At 42.2% G+C, this 25,368-nt stretch overlaps 1 protein-coding gene across 5 annotated transcripts in view; it reads right to left on the bottom strand.

Annotated features, from left to right (window-relative positions):
• The window catches only part of LOC101950764 (ATP-binding cassette sub-family B member 5), a 65,334-nt gene extending 51,381 nt beyond the window's left edge, over positions 1 to 13,953 (bottom strand). For 2 of the 5 annotated variants that reach the window (XM_065583326.1, XM_065583331.1), the window contains exons 1-3: positions 13,811 to 13,953; positions 4,209 to 4,303; positions 315 to 375 (exon numbers count right to left, since the gene is read on the bottom strand). In XM_065583326.1, the coding sequence (XP_065439398.1) occupies positions 315 to 375; positions 4,209 to 4,279 (132 nt within the window). In that variant the 5' untranslated portion in view covers positions 4,280 to 4,303; positions 13,811 to 13,953. Of the gene's footprint in view, positions 1 to 314; positions 376 to 4,208; positions 4,304 to 6,551; positions 6,588 to 9,544; positions 9,666 to 13,810 lie in introns of those variants that run through there. The other 3 variants (XM_065583330.1, XM_065583329.1, XM_065583328.1) reach the window with 3 other exon arrangements.
• Between the last annotated feature and the right edge of the window lie 11,415 nt (positions 13,954 to 25,368).

The following is a 25,368-nucleotide window of genomic DNA, read 5'->3' as shown; positions in this document are numbered from 1 at the left end:
TTTTGGATTATATGTCACATCATCATCAATGGAAATATAAAAGAGGTATAGAAAAGTTCAAGTGGCATCTCTCCTATGTTACCCTGTGTGGTGAAATGACTACAGATGGCATTGGGAGTGCTTCATATGGATAGAAGCAGCATTTGTAATTAGTTGTTACAGAGTTAACTACAATTCTAAAGCAGCTGACGGACAAAAATGAATGCAACAAACCTGGAATAATATGGTTTTGGAAGACATGAAAACTCACATTTCACTGCATGTGTACTAGACTAACATGTAGTTACTATCCTTACAAGTGTATTCTTGCTTACAATTGTGATTGGACCAACGATTTCAGATGGTTTGCTTTTTTCTTCTTTTTCTTTGTGTTTCCTGAAAGATAGAAATTAAACACGGGACATTTCCACTTTCACAAGATTGGTAAAAATATGTACAACATTTTACTTCCTAGCTATCTTATGTACTTACATAGCCCCCATTGCCATAGGATCTGAGTGCATCACAGTATTTTAAGAGTACTTACACTCACAACACCCTTGTGAGGTAAGGAAGTACTATAATCCCTGTTTTGTAGATGGGGGATGAAAGACAGGGAGATTAATCACAAAACTCTCAGGATTCCACCATTGACTTCAGTACGATCAGGGGTTCACATTAGGTGACTTGCCCAAGGTCATACAGGAAGCCTAAAGCAATTCAGGAAACTGAACCCACGTTTTCTGAGTCACAAAGTAGTGCTATAACCACTAGACCATTTGTGTTGGCTCTAATCCATTTGAATTCGGGCTGTTCTAGCAGACATGGTAATACTATTAAACCACTGAACCTTAATGGGATATTAAAGTAAAATATAAAAAACAAAAATTGCAAAAGAAAAAAAGTATGTAGTAAGTAGGCAACACAGATTAAAGCCATGATTCTGCAAGTGCTCCATGTGGCTGGATCCCTATATCTCTATGGAGGCAGGGTCAGTATCAGGACCATAGCGCTTGATGATCCTAAAAGCTCTTATCCACAGCAGTAGTTTTTATTTGTGTGATGTTTGCAGTGTTGGTGTAGCTGAGTTGGTCCCAGGATATGAGAGACATACCGTAGATGGGGTAATATCTTTTAGTGAACTGACCTCTGTTGGTGGATAGCTCAATCTTGGCCTTTCCACCAATAGAAGCTGGTCCACTAAAAGAGGATATCTCACCTACCTTGTCTCTCTTTATTCATGTGGAGCAATTCTATTGATTCCAGTGGGAATATTTATGTGACTAGATGGGGTGGGGGTGAAGGGGGGAAGACCCACCTGTAGATCTCACCTAAATTAATTCCAACCCCCAGGAATTATGTATTATCTTTGGGAGACACACAGTTTTGTGTTTTGGGGAAGAAGGGATGCAAATCTAAGTAAAAAAGGAAATTATACAACTAGGATAGTAAAAACATTACTATTGTTTTGTTTCTTTCTTTTTGCACAGGTAACATAAGATGTTTGTTTCTTCGCCAAAGCTTGGTTAGTAATATGAAATACAAATGTAACTTGATTTGCTGGGAATCATATTAAAAGACAAGAAATTAAGGCCCAAACTTTAGTAGCTGTTTCTTTTAAAGCAACAGTCCTCCCAGTCTCTCTGGTGGGAGGGAAGGAGAGGGGGCAGAGATCCCAGCCAGTCTCTCTCACCCAGGGCAGGTCCTTGGAGATGGGGAAGAAACAGTTATTGAAGCTGTCAGTGACCAGCATGACTGGAGCAGGGATGAGGGGGGGGCCCTCCTGGGACACTGGCCTCTGGGACCCCTGGACCCAGCTCCCTGCTTTCCAAAACCTTAAGATGCCATCTCCTCACTCTGCTTCCTCCACCCCTTCCATTTCTAGGCCCACTCCAGAAGGAGAGATGGTGGTTTGGGGAAGATACACATCTGCTACATGACAGTTCAAAGCGGGGGAACCCCATATACACACATGCCTCTCAGAATGCAATGCATGTGTAAAGTGGGATCCTGGCGATGAAGAAATTGGGAATGCAGCATATGCGCAGAGCTGTGCAGCTCTTGATTAGCTAATCCAATAGGTCAGTGTGGAGCAAACGTGGCATGTAGAGACTTTATCTGTACATGTATTATACAGAGTATTATAGACTTTTAGCGCCATACATTTTTTGTAGTGACCTCTGCCACTGCACCCCCTTCTTAGGAAGAGGCTGGTTGGGTCCCTAGCTGGCAGTGAGAAGGGCATGTCAGAGGTGGGGCTGCAGTCTACAGTGCTGTGGGCCATAGGGCAGCCTGGGGAGACTTTTGTAATTTAGACAGACCCTCAGGGCTGAGTTACTCCTGGGGGCCTTTCCACCTCACACAGCAGCCTAGAATTGAAAGGGTACAAAAGGTGACTGAATTCTGTGATGCTTCTCTTAAATTGTTATCAGTGACCTTTTAATTTTCAAAGTTTTTTATTTTTTTAACTACATAGAGGAAAGATGTAAGATACAGTCAAAAGAACCACAGTTTATGGCCCGGCTTCAACCCAGTGGCTGGCATAGACAGTGACCCTACCAATCTTTGTTAGAAATGATGTTGCGTTCATCCAAAAACTGCAACCCCAAGGAAGCTACAGGTACCATCACAACCCACAAGTTGGTGGTATTATTTGGGGATGGCGTATAGCCATGGGTTGTCAGGATGTGCTGATTCAACCTCAATGGGGCTTTTATGCCATTTAAAGCTGACTACCCTCAACAAACCCTACAGAAGCATAGGTGGTGGCAACACCTTCCTTCAGGGTGAACACCCCTATCGGGACTAGGGAGCTGCAGGGGGATAGGGAGCTGTAATTTATATCTCTCTGAGCCATCTTGTGACACTTGCCCTTTTTAGATGTACTGCCAGACTGGAGTGCATGCCAAAAGCAGAGCAGCATATTGAATATCTTTTTATACACTATTAAGAAATCAATTGAAAGCCTGCACAGTTCCTCTGAGATGAGAAATTAGAGAAAATGGCTGTGTAGGTGGAACACTTGGAAAATCATTCCAACAGCAGCAGTCCCCAGGAGCTCAGATTAGCACAAGTTTACTTAAAATAGAAACAAACACTTTTGTAAAGAACAAGAAATTCAACCCATTGCTGGGCACATGACACAAAACGTTGAGAATTAAAGATGAAATCCACTCTGAAGCCAGTGGGCCTGAACCCAGTCTCACTTAAACTGATGTAAATCAGGAGTAATGCCATTGAAGTCAATGGAGTTACACCAGTAGAAAACCTTTGTGAGAAGACAATAAGGCTCATTAGCTGGTGTCTATATGTGCGTTACCCTTCTTGACCCGAAAGCTTAGCCAAATTCAGGGTGTTACAAGTTGTTCCAATTAGGAGGGAAAATTGATGGTAGAATCAGATGTTTTCTTTGAAGCAAGTTTGTTTATTTACAAGGAATGTCCTGTTTTCCCTGAATACCAGAGGAATCAAACAATAGGAGTTAGTTCTTTGCTTACAGCCCCAAGCCTCTTTAGCCAGCTTCTCCAGACCCAGAAGGCCCTGCTCTTGGCTTCTCCCTGGGTCATACTCTGGACACCTTGTGCTTGTCCAAGCTTTCTCTGTCTCTCCCGGTCTCTGTCTGCTCATCTCTGAGTACGTCTACACTTAAAATGCTACAGCAGTACCGCTTCAGCACTGTAGCACTTCAGTGTAGACATCACTACGGGGATGGGAGGAGTTCTCCCGGCACTCAAGTTAATCCACCTCCTCCATGGGAGGCAATAGCTATGTCAATGGAAGAATTCTTCTGTTGACCTAGCACTGGGGGTTAGGTTGGTCTTTCAGGAGTGTAGGTTTTCACCCCCCACCCCCGAGAGACATAGCTATGCTGATGTAAATGTTCAGTGTAGACCAGCCCTCTATCTCCTGCTTCTCTCTCATTAACACACCCCCTTAGCCAAAGGATGCCCAGCCTAGCATTCTGCCTATATAGCTCATATTCCTGAGTGGCATTGGGCGAGCATGAGCCCATCTTTTTGGAGCACTATTGTTTCTTACCCTGAATGAAGGGTGGCTGCTGCACTCATCAGTGTAAGGGGCTTTAAGCCAGCTATGACATCTGCTTCATTCTGAAAGCTATACTAAGGTTGTTTGAGACAGTTTGTCCCACTGAGCTATTGGGAAAAAAAAATCAACTCAAACAAGATACAAAGCCAAACTCAGACAAGAGGTGAGACCCAAACACTTACCTGTCATCTACATCCACATTAGAAGAATACTTTGGTGCCTGTCCAGCGATTTCTATGTCAATGTCTTCCATAATTATGTGGGTAGGTTATTTATTCTAAAATAAAATGCCGTGCTGTTAATATCATTAATCATCATGAAATTCAATATAGGAAACACTTTGTTTAGGTGACAACAATGAGAAATCTCAAACATAACTTTATATTAGATATATTATTAGCTTGTCCATTGAATCTTGTTTAAAATGTATTTAAAACAGGATTAACTTGTTGTGATATTATCTGATTAAAATATGACCATATAGATCATTGTTGAAACCACTGTTATATATTTGCAACAAATCTTGTACAAAATGTGGCATGTAAGATGTCTGTGGAAACGTTATGATTTGCTGAATATGATTATGCTATTTATATGCATATATCATTTTTGTATTTGAAGTTATGAGTATTGGCTCTATACCTGTATTTCAAATGCTTGCTCCTGGGGTAGCGCCCACAAGGTATTTAGCCTGCACATCTTGAAGGAACTATTCAAGTAGAATGGCCCATTGAAGTACACTTAATTTACAATGGAAGACACCTATCTACGCTTAATGGACTTTACTTCTGTGACTAGGCGAAATCATGCATGGACATGTGACTCGAAACTCCATCTTGCTACTGTGAATTTCTACACTAAGAACAGTGGGATTCCGTTCACATGGCAGAAGATATAAAAGGCCTGGAAACACCTCAATTTTGCCTCTTTCCTGCTCCAGCCTCTTTCCTGCTCAAACTTCTGGACTATGGGCTCAGGGCTGGGGCAGGAGCATGGGGCTGGGGTTCAGGCTTACCTCGGGCTGCTTCCGGTCAGCGGCACAGGGGGGCTAATCAGGCTGCCTGCCTGTTCTGGCTCCGTGCTGCACCCTGGAAGTGGCCAGCAGGTCTGGTTCGTAGGCGGGGTGGGGGGAGGGGGAAAGAAGCTACGTGCCCCAGGGCAGGTAGGGACAAGCCTGCATTAATGCCACACAGGGGCGGCTCCAGGCACCAGCACAGCAAGCACATGCCTGGGGCGGCAAGCTGCGGGGGGCGGCCTGCCAGTCGCTGTGAGGGCGGCAGTCAGGCAGCCTTTGGCGGCATGCCTGCGGGAGGTCCGTCAGTCCTGCGGCTTTGGCAGCAATTCGGCGACGGGGACCCTGAAGGCGCGGGACCGGCAGATCACCCGCAGAAACGCCGCCAAATCCGCGTGACCATGGACCGCCCGCAGGCATGCTGCCGAAGGCCACCTGACTGCCGTGCTTGGGGCAGCAAAAAACATAGAGCTGCCCCTGGTGCCACAGCACCGCTGACTGGACTTTTAACGGCCCAGTTGGTGGTGTTGACCAGAGCAGCCACAGTCCCTTTTTAATCAGGTGTTCCAGTCGAAAACTGGACACCTGGTCACCCTAACCAAGAACTTTGCATTTATTGTATGTATTTGACTCCTTTAACCAATTTTAACTCTCACCTTTCTTTCTTTTTATAAATAAACCTTTAGATTTTAGATACTAGAGGATTGGCATCAGCATGATTTTGGGGTAAGATCTGAGGTGTATATTGACCTGGGTGTGTGGCTGTTTCTTTGGGATCAGAAGAATCACTTATTTGAGGAGACTGGTTTTAAAGAACCACTCATCTCTAAGTCTAGTGTTTTCGGTGGTGATACAAGGACTGGTATGCCTAAGGAAACTGCTTTTATGACTTCTTGTTAGCCAGTGTGGTGAAACAAAAGTTTACTTTTGATGCTGGTTTAGTATAATCTCATGGGAGAATAACCTCCAGTTTTGGGGTGTGTCTGCCCCGTTTCTCAGCAGTTTGTCCTCAGTTTGGTATTCTCAGTTGTGACCCACAGAAGCATGGTTACATGTGTTTTCTCCAGTATTGCCACTTTGTTTCTGGTTTCCCTATTGAATGAGTTGTCTTGCTCCTTTCGATTAAATAAGCAGCTATGAGAATCAAAGGAAGCAGAAGACACAATAACTTCAGAAATGTCAAATATTACAGACACAAGTACAGTGCAAGGAGTACACTTGCTCTATGACAGGGGTTCTCAAACTGGGGGTCGGGACTCCTCAGAAGGTCGTGAGGTTATTATGTGTGGGGTCGCGAGCTGTCAGCTTCCATCCCAAACCCCGCTTTGCCTCCAGCTTTTATAATGGTGTTAAATACATAAAAAAGTGTTTTTAATTCATAAGGGGGAGGTCACACTCAGAGGCTTGCTATGTGAATGGGGTCCCCAGTACAAAAGTTTGAGAATCACTGCTCTATGACATTATTCCAAGTTCACACTGAGAAAGATGACAAATTATGAGGAAAAGAGCTTACCTATGAAGAGAGACTGAAAAGATTGGTATTCTTTCCCTTAAAAAGGAGATAAATAAGAGAGGCCATGATAGAAGTATTAGAATAATGAATGGTATAGAGAAGATGGATTAGGAAAACAGAAGTTCTCAATCTCATAATACAAAAACAAAGGCCCATCAATCTGGCACCTATTAGGAGCATAAAAATTTACTTCAAAGTTGTTTTAGGGACCATGTCCGGTATAACTGCCTGTACAGTATGTCAGTTGTGTCAATTTGAGATCCATTTCTTTTTATAAAGTCCCATGCAGAGGAAATTAGAAGCATGGTACCAGGTGCCCTGTTTTAGAGATGCCTCTTGCTTTAGTCTTCACTCAGCAAGGAAAAATATTAAACAAGTTATCCAATCCCACATACTTAAAAAAAAATCACAGCATGCTTTATAAACAGAAACAATTCTTTTGCACTGATATGCTAAAAGAATAAGAAATCCCACTCTCCGCTCATATACTGCAGTGGAGCATGTAGCTTCAGAGGGTTTTACTGGGCAGCATCCGAAATAGCTCCAGGGTGTGCAGAAGATGAACAGTGAATAGCAAATGCAACTCATTTCAACAGAAATATTAGTTCAGCTGGAATCAATTTCCTGTCTTTTATCATGGACTGCTTTAAAGTATGATCCTATTTTTTCCTGGTTATTATTTCTCTGCTCTGATACAATACTTCCAAGAATATTATTTTCAGTTAATCTTTTACATATTTCCTTTTATTTTATTTATTTACTATTTTTCAGTGCATCCATCAAAAAATTAGTATAACAAATGTGAATTACGGAAAAATGGACTCACCATCAAAGCAGGAATAATACACTTTAGGCAAAACCATAAGTAAGCAGATGGGCATGGTGCCGTGCCCTGATTTAACAAACTCAGGCTCTTTTGGACCAATGGAGAAAGTAAATTTCAGAGCTGAGCTCATCTTCCTGATGACAGCTCCTGAGCATTCAAACATAGGGCCTCTCAGAGCCTAAGGGTACAGCTACACTGCAAAGACAACCCCGCAGCAGGAAGTCTCGGGGTTCGGGCCACCTGACTCAGGCTCTCACAATGGGGCTACAAATAACAGGGTAGACTTTCCCGCTTGGGCTGGAGCCTGGGCGCTGAAACCCAGTGAAGGGGGCATCTCTCAGAGCCACAGACACCTTCCCCCTCTCACTAGGTTTCATAGCCTGGGCTCCAGCCCAAGCGGGAAAGTCTACCCTGTTATTTGTAGCCCCATTGCACAAGCCTGAATCAATTGAGACTCACTGCCACAGGGTTGTTTTCTGAAGTGTAAATTGACCTAGTAGCAGTAGGAATTCAGTGCCATCTATACAATGCTAGTACAATATGGTGCATGAAATCCCTGCTAAACAATTGGGCTCCTTATTCTCTCCCATCTGAAGGGGCTTTACATGTAGCCAAAAATCTAAAAAACGGACATACTAGAAATAGAAATAGATGGGGTTCAGAGACAGGTAATGAGATCAGTCAGAGGGGACATGATAGAGACATACAAAATAATGAATGTTAAAGAAAAGTTAAATCTGATACTCCTGTTTACCTTCTTTCATAAAATGTGAACAGGGGACATTCAATTAAGTTGTAAGGCAGCAAATTTAAAAACTGAAATATTTCATTTCAATTCAACATAATTAATCTGTTGAATTCATTGTCATTAAACATCACTTTGGCCAAGACCTTAGTTTTGAAAAAGAATGATTAGACCTTTATATGGATAGTGAGATCATCAACAGTTACATTCGATGGGATTATTTTTTTGAAAGTTAGACCACACATAATTCCCAATCTAATGCCCATTGATATCAGTGGGACTCATTCCATTGACTTCAATGCACATTCGATCAGGCTGAAATTCTCTTATGTCAGGACAGAAGCCAGTCTCTGAATGATAAGGTTTAGAAAGAATCTTCCAATATGGGGTTTCTTACATCTTCCTAGAATCTGACACTGTCCACTGTCAGAGCCAGGATATTGGATTAGCTGGACCGTATCTAGTATGGCAATTCCCATACTCCTAAATCTATTAATAACAAACAATTGTGTGTTGTGGTTAACAAGCAAATTCTGAATTTGTTTAATTTTTTTCATTTAGAGCCCAATCCTGCTCTCATTGACATGAACAAACACAACTCCCACTGACTTGAGCTTTCTAAAAAACTTTCAGTGAAATTGTGCCCCTTCCAAAATAGCCAGCATAAATTGTAGAAACATAGAAATGTAAGGCTGAAAGGGACCTCGAGAGGTCATCTAATCAATCTCCCCACGCCGAGGCAGGACCATGTATACCTAGATCATCCCTCACATGTGTTTGTCTAACCTGTTCTTAAAAATCTCCAGTGACTGGGATTCTACAACCTCCCTAGGTTTTAGGAACAATCTTGCTTTATGAGCAGGTTATTCAATAAATATGTTAGTATCAACATGTTGTTTGCAATTTTGTTGTAGCCATATTGGTCCCAGAATATTAGAGACCCTGATATTATTGGTCCAATAAAAGATATTACCTCACTCAACTTGTGTCTTGAGTTTTAATACTTTTTAAAAAATGATTTCATAAAAATGAAGATGACATAACATTATTTTGGATGAGAAGGAATTGGTGAAGTGATTTAGAGAATAATTGACTCAAGTACCTTCCAGCCTCACACACATTTCAGGTCATTTTAAGCTTATTTCACTGAATCAACAGTACCTGAAAGGGTAACATTTATAATTAACATCATACACAGCATGATTTGACAGACAGTAATTGGTACTTAAACTCTTTTGTACATCAGCAAGATTTGAGTTCTGCACCAGGGAGGTAAAAATAAAGAGAAGCTGTAAGTCCCTAATTGAAGGTTCTTTACGCTTACTGGGCCAAATTCTTCCCTGCTGTAAATTCTACAGCAGTCAATTTACCTGTACCAGGGATGAATTTGGCCCACAAATAACACAAAACAAGCACACTGACCTGATGTGCGGGTAGCTAGCAGGGTTACCTCCACCAGCACAGTCCTCATCCACAAATGCTTTAGAACTGTCCTTAACTATTTTAAAATCAACCAGTACATTATAAATAGTGAGAATCTTACATAAGCCTAATGAGTCATGTCATTACCTATGAAGCAGACGTCAGGTTCAATGGTCAAGTTCATTGTAAACTTTTGACATTTCATAATACATTCTAGGATTACTAATTTGTAACAGCAATACCTAGAGATTCACTGTTATGAGGGATTTTTCACACAGGCACAATATGTAGAGCAATTAAACTGCTTTACAAAATTGTGTTACTTTTTTTGTGGCAATCTGGTTTGATATAGAAGTTGCTAATTCAACCCCATCTCTCCTGTGCTCCACATTACACACACGGAGAGTTTCCTCAGTCCTCCATTATTGCCCACTACAGTATCATGCAGACTCTCCACCCTCTCCCCTTTCCCACATCTATTCTCCCTGTTGATTAGATAAGGTGCATTAAGTAGGTTTTACAAAGAAATTTTAGGTTATTGGTTTAATGGTTATTTCTTGCATTATTCTTCACAGGTCTCCTCAGTTAAGATGGTCACTGTTTACCATTGCTCCCAGTAGGAGTGGAGACATCAGCGCTCCTGGAATATAGTGATCCATTTACTTGCAGGATGCAGAGAGAAGAAACATAAGGAGGCGTTGGCCACCTTTAATAAAGAAAGCCTGTAGTCTCAGTCCCATTGAAAACAATAGGAGCTGGCTGCCATTTTGAAAGTGGGCAGTTTGGGGCAAGTTTCTCTGAAAGAGAACATTATTTTTTATCCTCTGCTGAAGGAAAAACTTCAGTGATGAAGATTAGTGAGAAAAAGTAATCATTAATCACTTAAAGGCTCTTCAAAAAATACCCTACCCCTTGCACCAGACCAGCTCAAGGTTCACCCCCTGCCAATTTTTATGTAGCTAGATAATAACTTAGCTAAGATTATCTTGGACAAAACAGGTCTAATACCAAATGTTAAATATCTAAAAGGACTTGTTTAACTTTTTAAATTTAAATTGATTAATAGATTTACTTATAAGTTCTCATAAAATTCATGCTATACTCAGAGTAAGTGCTGTAGTTTTGGGGAAGATAGTGTTTGCTTCACATGAAGAACAAGAATTAAAGTAAGTATAAAACTTAGCTCAACCTTAACTATGGAGATGTAACCAGTGCCTCCATATTATGGGCACACATATAGATACACACTATATGACTAAGACATATGAAAGATTTTTTGCCTTTTTACTCTTTTCATTGGGGTAACTGTTTTGCCTTTTCAAGCAATTCTCACATCACATACAAGACCAGTACACTTGAATCAACAGCTTTACAAGACACTGGGACCTCTCCCATCAATATGCATAGAGGATTTCTCTGTTAGCATTAGCTTTTCTGTTTGCTACTGAGATATTTGGCCCCACAATGTCTAAATGACAATCTGGCAAAACACCAAGATTTGACAGCAGGGGCTCTGGGTTTGTATGAAAGCTTTTTCTGTCTTCCTCACTCTGTGTTCCTAATCTCTAGGATGGTGAATTCCTTTTATGGGAAACACATTTCACGGAAGCTAAAAAGCCAATATAGAGCCTGGGGCATGCATCATCCAAATCAATTTTCCATTTAACAGAGGCTTGAAGAGGATGTCTACGTACTGACTCTGGAAAAAAGCTCTACTCAGTCAGTTTTCATAGGAGAAAGATGCCTGTCTGAAAATATATGCATATTTCTCCCCCCAAATTAGGATCCTAAAATGTTGCCATCAACTGGTGATGAAGAGATTCATATAATGGAATGGCCTTTTTATTAATGGCACTTCCAAGAAAATATTATGGCAGTTTGATTAGTAAATGGGACCATGTGTCACATTCTTATCAAAGCAGCTTCTCCTCAAGACAATCTCTGCAGAACATTTCGGAAGAGAGAAGAGCCTCATGAGGCTGTCCATCCCATTTCCCTTGTGATCATTTCTTACATTAGCATTTGACCCTGTTCACAACACCAAGGCCAAATTGACTCTCGCAATCCCACAGCAGGTTCCCTACATCAGGTGAAGCTGTATTCCAAGGCATAAAAATGTGATTACCTCCCCTCCCCCTACGGTTGGGCTCCAACATTTCCCTGAGAGCTCAGCTCTTCATCTCTGCTGGTGCTTCAACACCAACCCCCTTCAGCTACCCGCCAGCTTGTGGCATCAGCCTTTTATCCCCTGCTGACTCCTGTGCAGCTTGATAGCTCACCACAGGATGCTCTTGCAGACAGCTTCACCTTGAGAAGAGACACACATGTGACAGGTTTTGAAAGAGTCACCAACTTCTTCACTGTGCCATGAGAGTAGCCATAGAAACTTAGGCCCAGATCCTCAAAAAATATTCAGGCTCCTAACTTCCATTGAAATCAGTAGAAGCTGAGTGTTTAAATGCCTTGGAGGATTTGGGCCTTACTGCAGTTGGCAACTTTGGCAGCTTTCCTTGCCTTCAGCTCTCCCCTACTGTGAGGGCACATGTACCGTTTCTTTGAAATTGCAGCAGGAAGCAAGGCAGGAAAGGGCTGGGGAAGGTTCTAATCACAGTGGGAGACAGAACGACTTCAAGGACAGTGTTGTTTGTATTTCGAATATAGTTCCTCGCTCATTGTAAGAAGAAAGTGACTCTTCCTGCAATTCTTAATCATGTTCACATGATGCTGCCCTCACCCATTTGCAGGCCAATCAGAAACAAGGTAGAGGGCAGGTCTTGGAGCTCTGTTTTTGATCCTACTTCCCCTCAGCAACTGAAGCAGCTCTCATGGAATTGTGGGCCCTAAACACAGTTGGGGAAGGATTTCTGCCCTTGTGATATTCCATCAGGGATGTTAGCAGATTTGGCCATCTCAGGGCTTCTTTCTGCCAGAACCCAGCTTGCAAATAAGCTTAGGTTGTCCCAGAACACATGAGGTTTGAAGACAGCAAACAGCAGTGACACTATCACACCCACAGATTCCAACAAGGATTTCAATAGGAATCAGGGGAAAGAAGGAGGAAGTTATTTTCTATTAAGCCATTGGGAAGTCAGCTTCAGACTTGCTGCTACCCACCAATCCCCCAGGCCCTTGGCAATCTGTTATCACTGAAATGCCAAAGCGCAGGCAGGATGCAGCTTTATTATGGTGACAATTCAATGCAGTCAGTAAAGTTCCAGAGTAATAAGGCTGGCAAAAGGGAAGAGATGGACAATTTTATTTGTGAATATTTCTCTAAGGAGAAAATAAAACAAAGATTAGGAAGTGGTGATGGATACAACTCAAAGCCTCCAGTCCACTCCCCCAATACTTCAAGCCATTAGCTAGACAATATTATTTTCTTCCTAATGCTTGAGGCAGAAAAGTTATGATTCACGGGCAGCTCTCACGGAGATTGCTAGGAATCAGCTACCATTTGGAGTACATTGGTATTAGAAGCCCCCAGCACCTCATGTAGGCATGAAGGTCAGTGGCACTGAGCTTAGCCAGTGGGATTCACTGAGGCTCAAACAGTTCTCATAGGTATTGAATCACACATTGGCACTTCCCTTAGCCCAGAGCTGTGCAAAGCAGAGTATTGATTGACAATCTTTTGGTGTTAATGACATCTCTGTAGACAGATGTGGATTTTTTTTAATAGAAATTATTCTTTCCTCATAGTTGTTTGACTAACACTTTATGTTAATATATAGGTTGTTCAAAATTGATCCACTTCGACTCTGTCTTCATTTCTTTACTATTAATTATTTGAGATATGCGATTGGTCACTTAAGCCGCATAGTATCATATCTGGTCTCTGGCCAGATGACAAACTTTACAGCCAGGCACTATTCTGGTTTGAATAGTGAAGACTCTTGTTTGCATGTGCACAAGAACAGTCACCATTGCTACAGATGGTCAAAAAAAAACAAACATTTGAAAATTAAAAATAGTAAAAAACCAAAGTGAAGCTTCGTGAAAATGTCTTCCAACCAGCTACACACTAACACTGAGGAATGACTGAACAGCCACTCATTTTCACCAATGTTCACAGAAAAGTGAGCAAAAAGGATGTGACTAATTCCCAAAGCTATTAATATTTAGTGAAAGTTCTCAAAAAACATTTACCCCCCATTTGCCTAGCTCTAATTGACACTGTAGTTCATTAACATGCAGCTTAAAGATTTGCTAACCTGCTGCAGACTTTGCCTCTGCATGAGAAAACGACAGAGAGTGTGAATAATTTACCTTCTTTAGTCATGCTGAGCAATCTCTATCTTCTTCTCTTCCTCCCCCAGAGAAGAGTTGATGACTCAGGGGTGGGATTTTCTTTATTTCTGTGGAAGGAGATCACCCTCCTCTTCTAGAGTACTGCATCCAGATGGGGCTCTGCTTCTTAGCCACAGCTGACAAGTGCATTTAGCTGCTCCTCCTCCCTAGGCAGAAGCTAATAGAAGAGAGGATGCGGTCACATCTAAGGTCCAGTCCCACAGGCAATCTTTCTCCTATGCTCCTGATCTGCACCCCGATCCCCCCATGGGAGATTGACTCACACAGACATTTCCCAGTAGTCTGTATTTATAGGTTTTCAAAATTTATAGGTATTTCTGGTGTGTGATTTCATTTTCTAACTTATATGCTTTTCTGTAGTCTGGTTTAAAGAAATACGGTCATGCTGAAATTATATATTAATGCAGGTGTTAGGAAATCTGTTTTTTTTAATAGAAACAGCTAAGATTATTCTAAGTGAAAGATTTTTAAAAGTCTAATTTACTTTTTTACCATTTATGTCTTCTGCTTACTTTCCCCTCACCCCCCTTATATTGGGACAATGAAAGCAAACCAGTAGCTGATCGTTTCAATTTCTAATCTTTTTAACTTTTTACTTGTTTGCATATAACTACAGGATGCTGCAATATTTGGATTGTAAACTTTGGAGGGGATAATTATTGCTGAGAACAAGCTACTGCCATTGTCATAAACATACTGCTAAGGGTAGCATAAAATTCCCTCCTTTACCTGTAAAGGATTAAGAAGCTCAAATAACCTGGTTGGCACCTGACCAAAAGGACCAATGAGGGGAGAAGATACTTTAAAATTTGTGGGGGAAGGTTTTTGTTTTGCGCTATCTTTGTGTGATCTCTCCGGGACAGCAAGGAACCAGGGCAGGGAAAATACATCTCTTAAAGCCAGACCTGAATTAGGCATCTAAGATTACAAATTGTAAGTAACACTGCTCTACAGCCAAAATGCTTCTGAAATAAATGTAGTCAAGCTTTACTAATTCTGGGTCACTGAGAACGAAAATGATGCTTAAAATTGTTGATTGGCTCTAGTTTTCAAGATATGCTATTGGGTCAATATATACGACCCTTGACTTGGGAATGGCGGAGGATAAGTGAGTTATAAAGGGAAGGGATCTCAATTTAAACCAGAAATGACTAAAATACATCTTTGACTGGATCTATGAATAAATCTATGACTGGGTTTGGACAGTACTTGCTTTTTAGGCAAAACAATGAATGATGCAATCTGAAGCTGGTATTGCGTCATACATGATATGAATTGCATCATGTTATTCCTAGAAGTCATGGATGATGCAATCATAACGAAGCTTACATCACTCTGCTGAACAAATTGCCCTATATCAGCTCTAGAAATCATACAGTGTCGTGCTCTCTTATTTGTCAGTGTTTGATTTTGCAAAGGGCCACATTTCTGTTTAGCCAAAGTGAGCAGAGATGCCTCGTACTTGTGTGAACAGTGCAGATAACTTTGTGGTGAAGTGACTTTTGCATCACAAAAGCGCAGTAAAACCACTATGGTTAAGAAAGCCTATCACCTTTATTTTGGCTGCAAAATTGGAGATCAGGACAATAGGTGGGCCCCTTGTGCAACAAATCTTCACAAGTGGTTGAACAGGAAAAGGAAATCTATGCCTTTTGCAGTGCCAATGATTTAGGGAGAGCCAACAGATCATACCAGCAATTGTTACTTCTGCAAGGTGCCTCCAGTTGGGAAAGGTGTGTCAAAGAAGAAAAAGTGGACTGTGCATTATCCAAACATTCCATCAGCTATACGCCCACTACCCCACGGAGAAGGACTGCTGGTTCCTGATGCACCAGAATCATTCTCACTTGAGTCAGACGAGGAAGAGGAAGAGGATGAAACTTCTGGTCCTGAACCATCAATGTCACAGGACCCACATTTTCTCCCATCCTCCTCCTCTGAACCACACCTCATAACACAAGGTGAACTGAATGACCTTGTCAAGGATTTGGAACTACCCAAGAGTAAGGCAGAGCTGTTGGGCTCCAGACTACAGCAGTGGAATCTCCTGGCAGGTGATGTTAGGGTTTCCATGTTCCGTGACCGTCAAAAGGATCTTGTCCCATTCTTCTTCATGGAAGGTGATCTTGTAGCCTGCAACAACATCGATGGTGTGATGGCAGCCCTCAACATCGTTCACGATCCAGATGAGTGGAGACTGTTCATTGATTCATCGAAGACGAGTCTTAAAGCTGTTTTACTGCATAATGGCAATGTTTTGCCATCAATTCCAGTTGGTCATGCAGTCCATATGAAGGAAACCTATGCCAACATGAAACAACTTTTGAGGTGCATAAACTATGACCAACATCAGTGGCAGCTTTGTGGCGATTTGAAGGTTGTTGTTCTCTTGCTTGGTCTGCAGACTGGATACACAAAGTACTGCTGTTTTCTCTGCAAATGGGATAGTCGTGCAAGAGATTCCCACTACATCAAGAAAGATTGGCCACTCTGACAGTCATTGGAGCCTGAGAGGAAAAATGTTCAGCATCCACCACTTGTTGAATCAAGGAAGATTTTGTTACCACCCTTACACATCAAGCTGGGTCTGATGAAGAACTTTGTCAAGGCCATTGACAAAACACAAGCAGCTTTCAAGTACCTCCTTGGAAAATTTCCGAGGTTAAGTGAAGCTAAGATAAAGGAAGGTGTCTTTGTTGGTCCTCAGATTCGTGAACTTCTTCAAGATGATGCATTTGACCATGCACTACGTGGCAAGGAAAAGACGGCATAGAAAGCCTTCCAGTTAGTGGCAATAAATTTTCTCGAAAACAACAAGGCAGACAACTACAGGTTGTTGGTGGAAAACCTCCTCAAGGCATACAAAAGCCTTGTTTGCAACATGTCACTAAAGATACATTTTTGCACTCTCATCTAGATTTTTTTCCACCGAACTGCGGAGCAGTGAACGATGAGCACGGCGAGTGATTTCACCAGGACATTGCAACAATGGAGAAACGCTATCAGGGCAAATGGAGCCCATCAATGCTTGCAGACTATTGCTGGACAGTGACAAGAGATGCTCCATTTAATGAATACAAGAGACCAGCCAAGAAGCGCCGAGTAGACACTGAATAGGACTAAACTATGTACAGAATAGTTTTTTGCCTTTTGTTTCATAATAAATTTTATTTATATAACCCTTTTGCTAATTTTTAAAGTGTTACATAAACAGGACAGGTGAAATATTATCATGTAAAGCAACCATAAACACATGTAAAGACCTAGGTTTACAATTTATGATTAAAACTCTACTATCTACACAATATATATAGACATAAAATGTAAAAACTTAAATATCTTAGAAACAGTAGCCAATCAGTTGTTTTAATTGCCATACTTGAATTCAGCACATCAAAATACATAATAAATAGCACATTTTATCTCTGAAGCGGACGACTTCTCAAAAATTGTAGACCAGTATAATAGGAAGGAAATGCGTTAGATTATCTTTTGTTTTAGCTTATGAATTTTCCCTAGGCTAAGAGGGAGGTTTATTCCTGTTTTTTTTTTTTGGTAACTTTAAAGTTTGGCCTAGAGGGGAATCCTCTGTGTTTTGAATCTGATTACCCTGTAAAATTACTTCCATCGTGATTTTACAGAGGTGCTTCTTTTCCTTTTTCTTTATAATAAAGTTCTGCTTTTAAGAACCTGATTGGTTTTTAGTGTCCTAAAAAGCCCAAGGGGCTGGTCTGTGCTCACCTTGTTTGCTCTCAAGCCTCCCCAGGAAAGGGGGTGAAGCGGCTTGGGGGGATATTTTGGGGAAACAGGAACTCCAAGTGGTCCTTTTTCTAAATCTTTGTCTAACTCACTTGGTGGTGGCAGCGATACCGTTCCAAGGACAAGGAAGAATTTGTGCCTTGGGGAAGTTTTTAACCTAAGCTGGTAGAGATAACCTTAGGGGATCTTTCATGCGGGTCCCCACATCTGTACCCTAGAGTTCAGAGTGGGGAGGGAACCCTGACATGGTGGCAGAGCGTTGAGATCCTTTTGAACCAGAAGCACAAACCTCAGGATATTAAAAGGATTTTTTTTTCTTTCTTTCTTTTGGCTGCTTGGAAAGCAAGGAGGTTTTTTTTAAAGGACACTTTTTTTTTAAGCTGAGAGCAGCTGGAGTTTTTGTTTTCTTTGCCTGAAGGCAGAGGAGTTAAGTTACAGCAAGGGAATTCACAATCTGTTTTTTTTCCCTTTCTTTCTAGCTCTTGGGTTAGGCTAGGCAAAGTGCAGGAAGGCTAGGATGACAGAAAGTGATGTCCAGAAAAAACTAGAATTAGCCAGATTTGAAGCTGAACAGAGACAGAAAGAACATGAAAGACAGATGGCCTTAAAGTGTTTGGATTTGGAAGCGGAGGCAGAGGCAAAACGCTTGGAGATAGAAATGGAGGCAAAACGCTTGGAGGCAGAGGCAAAATGCTTTGATAGGGAGTTACAGCTGAAGTGCTTAGATCTGGAAAGGGCTAAGATGGGTCTACCGAATAACCCTAACAATCCTTCCCCCAAAATCCACAAATGGGAGTGACTATGTCCACAGTATGATGAATCCAGTGATATTGCTGAATACTTCATCACCTTTGAGAGACTGTGCACACTCCATGCAATTACTGAAGATCACAAGATCACATTGGTAGCAAAATTGACTGGAAGAGCTCTGGACATATTCAACAAGATGCCTATTGAGGATGCTTCTGACTATGGTAAATTTAAGGATTTGGTTTTGAAACAATTTCAAATTACCCCTGAAACTTACAGAGTACAATTTAGAGCCCTTAAGAGGGGGCCTGGACTAAGTAATGTGGCTTATGTAAACCAGATGAAAGATCTGTTAAATAGGTCAAAGGAAGGGGTGTAACTAGCTCTGAAGGGATGTGTGATTTGGTTATACAGGAGCAGTTCCTGACTATGACCAATGATGATATAAAACAGTATTTATGGAATAAGAAAATGGACTCAGCAGAAAGTCTTGCTTCTTATGCTGATCAATACAAGCAGTCCCAGACCGTCAGAGAGGCGGGGCAAATCGTAACAAAACAAGTGGAGGTAGCAGAGACAAACAACCCTGGTCGCAGTTTGGGCGGATACTAGAAGGGACACCCTGAAACCACACCATACCACCGGGGGCAGCCCAAAACCCCAACTACACCCCAAAGAAAGCCCCAGACACCTTATCGTCCCACCACACCATTCTCCAGCAACCCACCTCGCCCCAGTGACCAGTCAGCTGGGCAATGTTTTAAATGTAACTAGCTGGGGCATGTAAAGGCCAACTACCCCAAGAACCCCAACAGATTACGATTCATTGCACTGGGGTCACACCAAAGATCCTCAGGCCCAGATGCCTCCCAGATACCCTCAAAGTGAAGGGAAACTATGAGTGTGGGTGGGAAGAATGTTATCGCGTGGAGGGACACTGGAGCACAGGTCTCAGCCAAACAGGAAGCAGATGAAAGCCTCCAGGGAGCTTGGATGGCAGCACGGAGCAACCCACCACCTCTCAGCTCTTCTAATTGATCCCGGTTTGTTGTAGAAAGAGGACTTTTATACACGGACCTCTTTCTGGTGGGCACCAGGAGGACTGGCATCCTCAAAGACACTTAGTAGTTCCAACTAAGTACCGGGTAAAGCTCTTGAGCTTAGCCCACGATCATCCTAGTGGCCATGCTGGGGTGAACAGGACCAAAGACTGTTTGGGGAAGTCATTCCACTGGGAGGGAATGGGCAGGGACGTTTCTACTTATTTCCGGTCTTGTGAGGTGTGCCAAAGAGTGGCAAAACCCCAAGACCAGGTCAAAGCTCCTCTCCAGCCACTCCCCATCATTGAGGTTCCCTTTCAGCGAGTAGCTGTGGATATTCTGGGTCCTTTTCTGAAAAAGACACCCAGAGGAAAGTAGTACATACTGACTTTCATGGATTTTGCTACCCGATGGCCGGAAGCAGTAGTTCTAAGCAACACCAGGGCTAAAAGTGTGTGCCAGGTAGGTTGGCCCTCTGACATCCTTACAGTTTCGAGAACTAGTTTCCTGGCAGGGACCATGAAAAGCCTGTGGGAAACTCCTGGGTTGAACCATTTGGTTGCCACCCCTTACCACCATCAAACAACTGGCCTGGTGGAGAAGTTTAATGGAACTTTGGGGGCCATGATACGTAAATTCCTACATGAGCACTCCAATGATTGGGATCTAGTGTTGCAGCAATTGCTCATTGCCTACAGGGCTATACCACATCCCGGTATAGGGTTTTCACCATTTGAACTTGTGTATGGCCATGAGGTTAAGTGGCCATTACAGATGGTGAAGCAACAATGGGAGGGGTTTACGCCTTCTCCAGGAACTAACATTCTGGACTTTGTAAACAACCTACAAAACACCCTCCGAACCTCTTAGCCTTTGCTACAGAAAACCTAAAAGATGCTCAGGAAGAGCAAAAAGCCTGGTATGATAAACATGCCAGAGAGCGTTCCTTAAAAGTAGGGGACCAGGTCATGGTCTTGAAGGTGCTCCAGGCCCATAAGATGGAAGCATTGTGGGAAGCCCAACCTTACCAGGTGTCTCCTCAAGCCAAAACTGCTATAGAAAAGGAGATCCAGGACTTGCTACAGATGGGTGTAATCCGCCCCTCTAACAGTGCATGGGCATCTCCAGTGGTTCTAGTTCCCAAACCAGATGGGGAGATACGCTTTTGCGTGGACTACCATAAGCTAAATGCTGTAACTTGCCCAGACAACTATCTAATGCCACGCACAGATGAGCTATTGGAGAAACTGGGACATGCCCAGGTCATCTCTACCTTAGACTTAACCAAGAGGTACTGGCAGGTACCGCTGGATGAATCCGCCAAGGAAAAGTCAGCCTTCATCACCCATGTAGGACTGTATGAATTTAATGTGCTCCCTTTTGGGCTGCGAAATGCACCCATCACTTTCCAAAAACTTGTAGATAGTCTTCTAGCGGGATTGGGAGAATCTGCAGTCACCTACCTTGATGATGTGGCCATCTTTTCTGATTCATGGGAAGAACTCTTGGAGCATCTGCAAAAAGTCTTCGAGCGCACAAGTAAGGCAGGACTAACTGTTAAGGCTAAAAAGTGTCAAATAGGCCTAAACAGAGTGACTTACCTTGGATACCAGGTGGGTCAAGGAACTATCAACTCCCTACAGGCCAAAGTGAATACTATCCAAAAGTGGCCTGTCCCAAAGTCAAAGAAGCAGGTCCAATCCTTCTTAGGGTTGGCCGGATATTACAGGTGATTTGTACCGCACTACAGCCAAATCGCTGTCCCAGTGACAGACCTAACCAAAAAGAAACAGCCAAATGCAGTTCAGTGGACTGAAGAGTGACAGAAGGCCTTTAACCAGCTTAAAGAAACACTCATGTCTGACCCTGTGCTAAGGGCCCCAGACTTTGACAAACCTTTCCTAGTAAGCACAGATGCGTCCAAGTGTGGTGTGGGAGTAGTTTTAATGCAGGAAGGACTGGATCAAGAATTATATCCAGTCGTGTTTCTCAGCAAAAAACTGTCTGAGAGGGAAAGCCACTGGTCAATCAGCAAAAAGGAATGTTACACCATTGTATACACTCTGAAAAAGCTATGCCCATACGTTTGGGGACGGCGTTTCCATCTGCAAACCGACCATGCTGCGCTGAAGTGGTTTCATACTGGCAAGGATAATAACAAAAAACTTTTTCTGTGGAGTTTAGCTCTCCAAGATTTTGATTTTGAAATACAACGTATTTCAGGAGCTTCTAACAAAGTGACTGATGCACTCTACCTTGAAAGTTTCCCAGAATCAACTGGTTAAAATCGTCCTTGAAATGTGGAAAATATTGTTCGTTTTTATATAATCAGTAGTATATCTAGAGGTGCATGTGTCTTATTAATTCTGTTTTTGTTTTGTGCTCTCTTTGTGTGATCTCTCCGGGACAGCAAGGAACCAGGGCAGGGAAAATACATCTCTTAAAGCCAGACCTGAACTAAGCATCTAAGATTACATATTGTAAGTAATGGCAAGGAAATGCGTTAGATTATCTTTTGTTTTAGCTTGTGAATTTCCCCTAGGCTAAGAGGGAGGCTTATTCCTGTTTTTTTTTTTTTTTTTTTTTTTGTAACTTTAAAGTTTGGCCTAGAGGGGAATCCTCTGTGTTTTGAATCTGATTACCCTGTAAAATTACTTCCATCGTGATTTTACAGAGGTGCTTCTTTTACTTTTTCTTTATAATAAAGTTCTGTTTTTAAGAACCTGATTGGTTCTTAACAACCCAAGGGGCTGGTCTGTGCTCACCTTGTTTGCTCTCAAGCCTCCCCAGGAAAGGGGGTGAAGGGACTTGGGGGGGATATTTTGGGGAAACAGGAACTCCAAGTGGTCCTTTTCCTAAATCTTTGTCTCACTTACTTGGTGGCGGCAGCAGTACCCATCCAAGGACAAGGAAGAATTTGTGCCTTGGGGAAGTTTATAACCTAAGCTGGTAGAGATAAACTTAGGGGATCTTTCATATGGGTCCCCACATCTGTACCCTAGAGTTCAGAGTGGGGAGGGAACCCTGACAGCCATTCTGCTAAAATTAGACTTTATATAAGAAATAAACCCCTCAAAAGCCAAGATTTGGGGCTGACATTTCCCTGAAATACTGAGTTACAGATTGGACACTACATGTGAAATAAAGTTGATCCCATGAATTTGCCAATATGTTAGTTAGATTTTTAAAGTTGAAATTCAAACAAACTAGACTGGCCAATTTGGTAAGTGTTCTAGCCAATATTGGAATGGAATCTAGTTAGGATAGCTCTTTTTTTATTGAGTTCAGGGAGTGTTATCTTAATCATTTTAACCTTAGGTCAGGTCAACTTTTACCTTGGACAGTAAAGAAATGTCTTAAATCAGGACATTTAGTGCTCTGAACCAATTAACAGTTGATTAATCAATTGATACAACAAATCTTCTAGGCATGTACTGAACACAAAAATAAAGTTTTGCAAGCAAATGTCAGACTCAGACTGATGTGCAGCAATTATAACATAACACACTACAAGTCATCAAATGTATTACATTACATGTATGATCGATCCTCAGTTCCTTAGTACATCTAATACATTTGCAATACTTTTCTAAGGAGTAAGGAGAACTGACCTACGGCGGTCCTATCTTAAAGGCTATTGTAAGCGTGTGGTCCCTGCCATTTGAATGGTTTTGTATGAAAGGGACAAGTTTAGAAAATATCAAAAGCAAATTGCTTAAAGTGATTGTTTTAAGTCTCTTGGGTAAATTTGCCTGGGCTTACAAAGGGGAGCATGCTCCTAGCATTAGTTAAAGTCCAAAATGTGGCTACTTGAGGCCTCACTAAAGAGTGTAGGCTGTGTAAGATATCCTACAGTAAGGGATATTCAAGTACAGAAAGCAATACAATCTCCAAAATGAAATCTCACTACTTCTTCTTAGTCTTGCAACACTAGAGGAAGGAGAGCTGCTCAGTCTGGTCTGAGCGTCTGATTGCTAGAGCCCTGTGAAGTTATTTTTTGTAATTTTTCATTTTATCTGTTGGGAATTTCTTTTCATTTTTCACCTTTGCATTCTCCCTCACAGCTGGAGGTCCTGTTGGGTGCCAGGAGGGTAGGGGTGGGGGTGGGGTGTCAGGGTTTACAGAGCAAGCCCTTCCCATACTCACCCTACAGCTGTGGCTTCTGCAGTTCCTGTCCTGTGAGTCTGGGCCCAGCTCTGGACATTGCAACTCGGTGCATGGAGGTGTAAGGGTGACTGGGCCAAACCTGAGTGATGAGGCCAAGCAGACAGGGTTATAGCAACACCCTGACTGGTGAGCCAGGTCCCCACCCCACAGGACAGGACCTGCAAGAGCCACAGCTGCAGGGATTTTTGTTTTATGTCCTTTGTTTTATTTGTGTTATGTTGTATTTTTGAACAACACGGGGCTCTAAAATAGCATTTCTGGATTCAACAACTCGTCTAGTCTGTAACCCTGGATGAAGGGCAAGGCCATCCAAAGGGGTCCAGCAAAATTCTGAAGTCTACATGGTGGCCACAAGTTTATATAGCCTGTTTCAGGGCCTGAGCGAAGGCCTCCTCTTATTTTCTATTGGGCTTTGTTCAATTAGAGTTCACATTTCAGCAGCCTTCGTTTTTCTGTTGCTTCTGTCAATAGCCAGTAGATGGCATCAGTGTACAAGTTTCTTTGAGGCTTCACAGAATTTTTTTTAAGGTGGGTTCATTTCAGTATTAGCCCAGACTATTTAGAATTTCCCCCTTTTAAAGCAATTTCTTTTAGTATTCCAAAGTTCTGCCCCAGTTAAATGCTTTCAGCTTTCTGCATTCTTTTTCCTTCTTGTGCTATATAATTCCCATCCCTTCTAGAGTGCAACCATCACTTACAAAGAAATCAAAAATCCCTTCTGGTTCCTCTAAATCTAACTGGATGCACTAGAGAAGCTAAAACTCTCTACCTTCCTGAGTGGGATCACTTAGTTGTTTAACCCAGATAATGTTTAGTTACATGGTAACACTTTTATCAGAAGTTTGAAAGCCTGCTTTAAAGAAAGAAATCTTTCCAGAGAAGTGATCTAAAAGGAGCAAAATTTGGGCTCATTCTGATTGCTGGTAGAAAGAAATTACATAGCTTAGCACCCACTCTCCCTGGCTCCACCAATGCAGCAGTGGCTATGTTTGATCGTTTGTAGCAATTTTTTATTCACTTACATTATCTTATGACTAAGAAGGTAATAAGGGGGAAAAAGTAATTGACATTTCTACAACTGACATATGTCCCTTTAACTGCTTTGAACAGCTGTTGAAAAATGGAAGCTGTTTTTATGAAGGAGAAAAACTCCAGGATTCCTGTAATAAAACAGAGCTTTGTTTGGGTGGTTTGGAGAATCCTGTGCGACATGGAAAAATATGGGTAACTAGGTCTGAAACTAAGGTGGATATGGTCCTATTTCCCTCTCCTGTTCTCTGTCCATTTCACTAGTGCACTCCCCCTTTGCAGATCAGTCTCCCACTTAGGTGCCAAGTAATAAAATAATTCACATCTAATCCTATCCATAAGGAATGAGGGCAGATTCTCCACCCCACTTCACTCCCTTTGTGCCACTCAGGTGTTAAAAAGAGAGGAAACCTCCCCTAAATTCCTCTCTGATACCCTAGTATAGTGCATAGCTCCTATGGGGCCATACAGAGGTGTGGTAACTGTAAACATGGGTACACATGGTATGTCTATGCTGCATTTTAAAACCTGTGGCAGAGAGTCTCAAAGCCCAGGTCTACAGACTCAGGCTTTCACTATGGTGCTAGAAACAGCTGTGTAGACATTATGGCTTGGGCTGGAGCTTGGGCTCTGAAGCGCACCCCTCATCCTTGAGCTTCAGTGCACAGAACATGGCCAGATCCTTCTTGCATGGAGCTCCTTCTGGCCCCTGGGTCTGACCTGGCTCCTGCAGCAAGGTGCTCTCATAGAGGCAGACCCATTTTACATGCC

Source organism: Chrysemys picta, chromosome 2, assembly GCF_011386835.1.
Source record: "Chrysemys picta bellii isolate R12L10 chromosome 2, ASM1138683v2, whole genome shotgun sequence".
Taxonomy (NCBI): Eukaryota; Metazoa; Chordata; order Testudines; family Emydidae; genus Chrysemys; species Chrysemys picta.
Note: the sequence above shows the minus strand (reverse complement) of the source record. Positions and strands in the feature narration are given on the sequence as shown.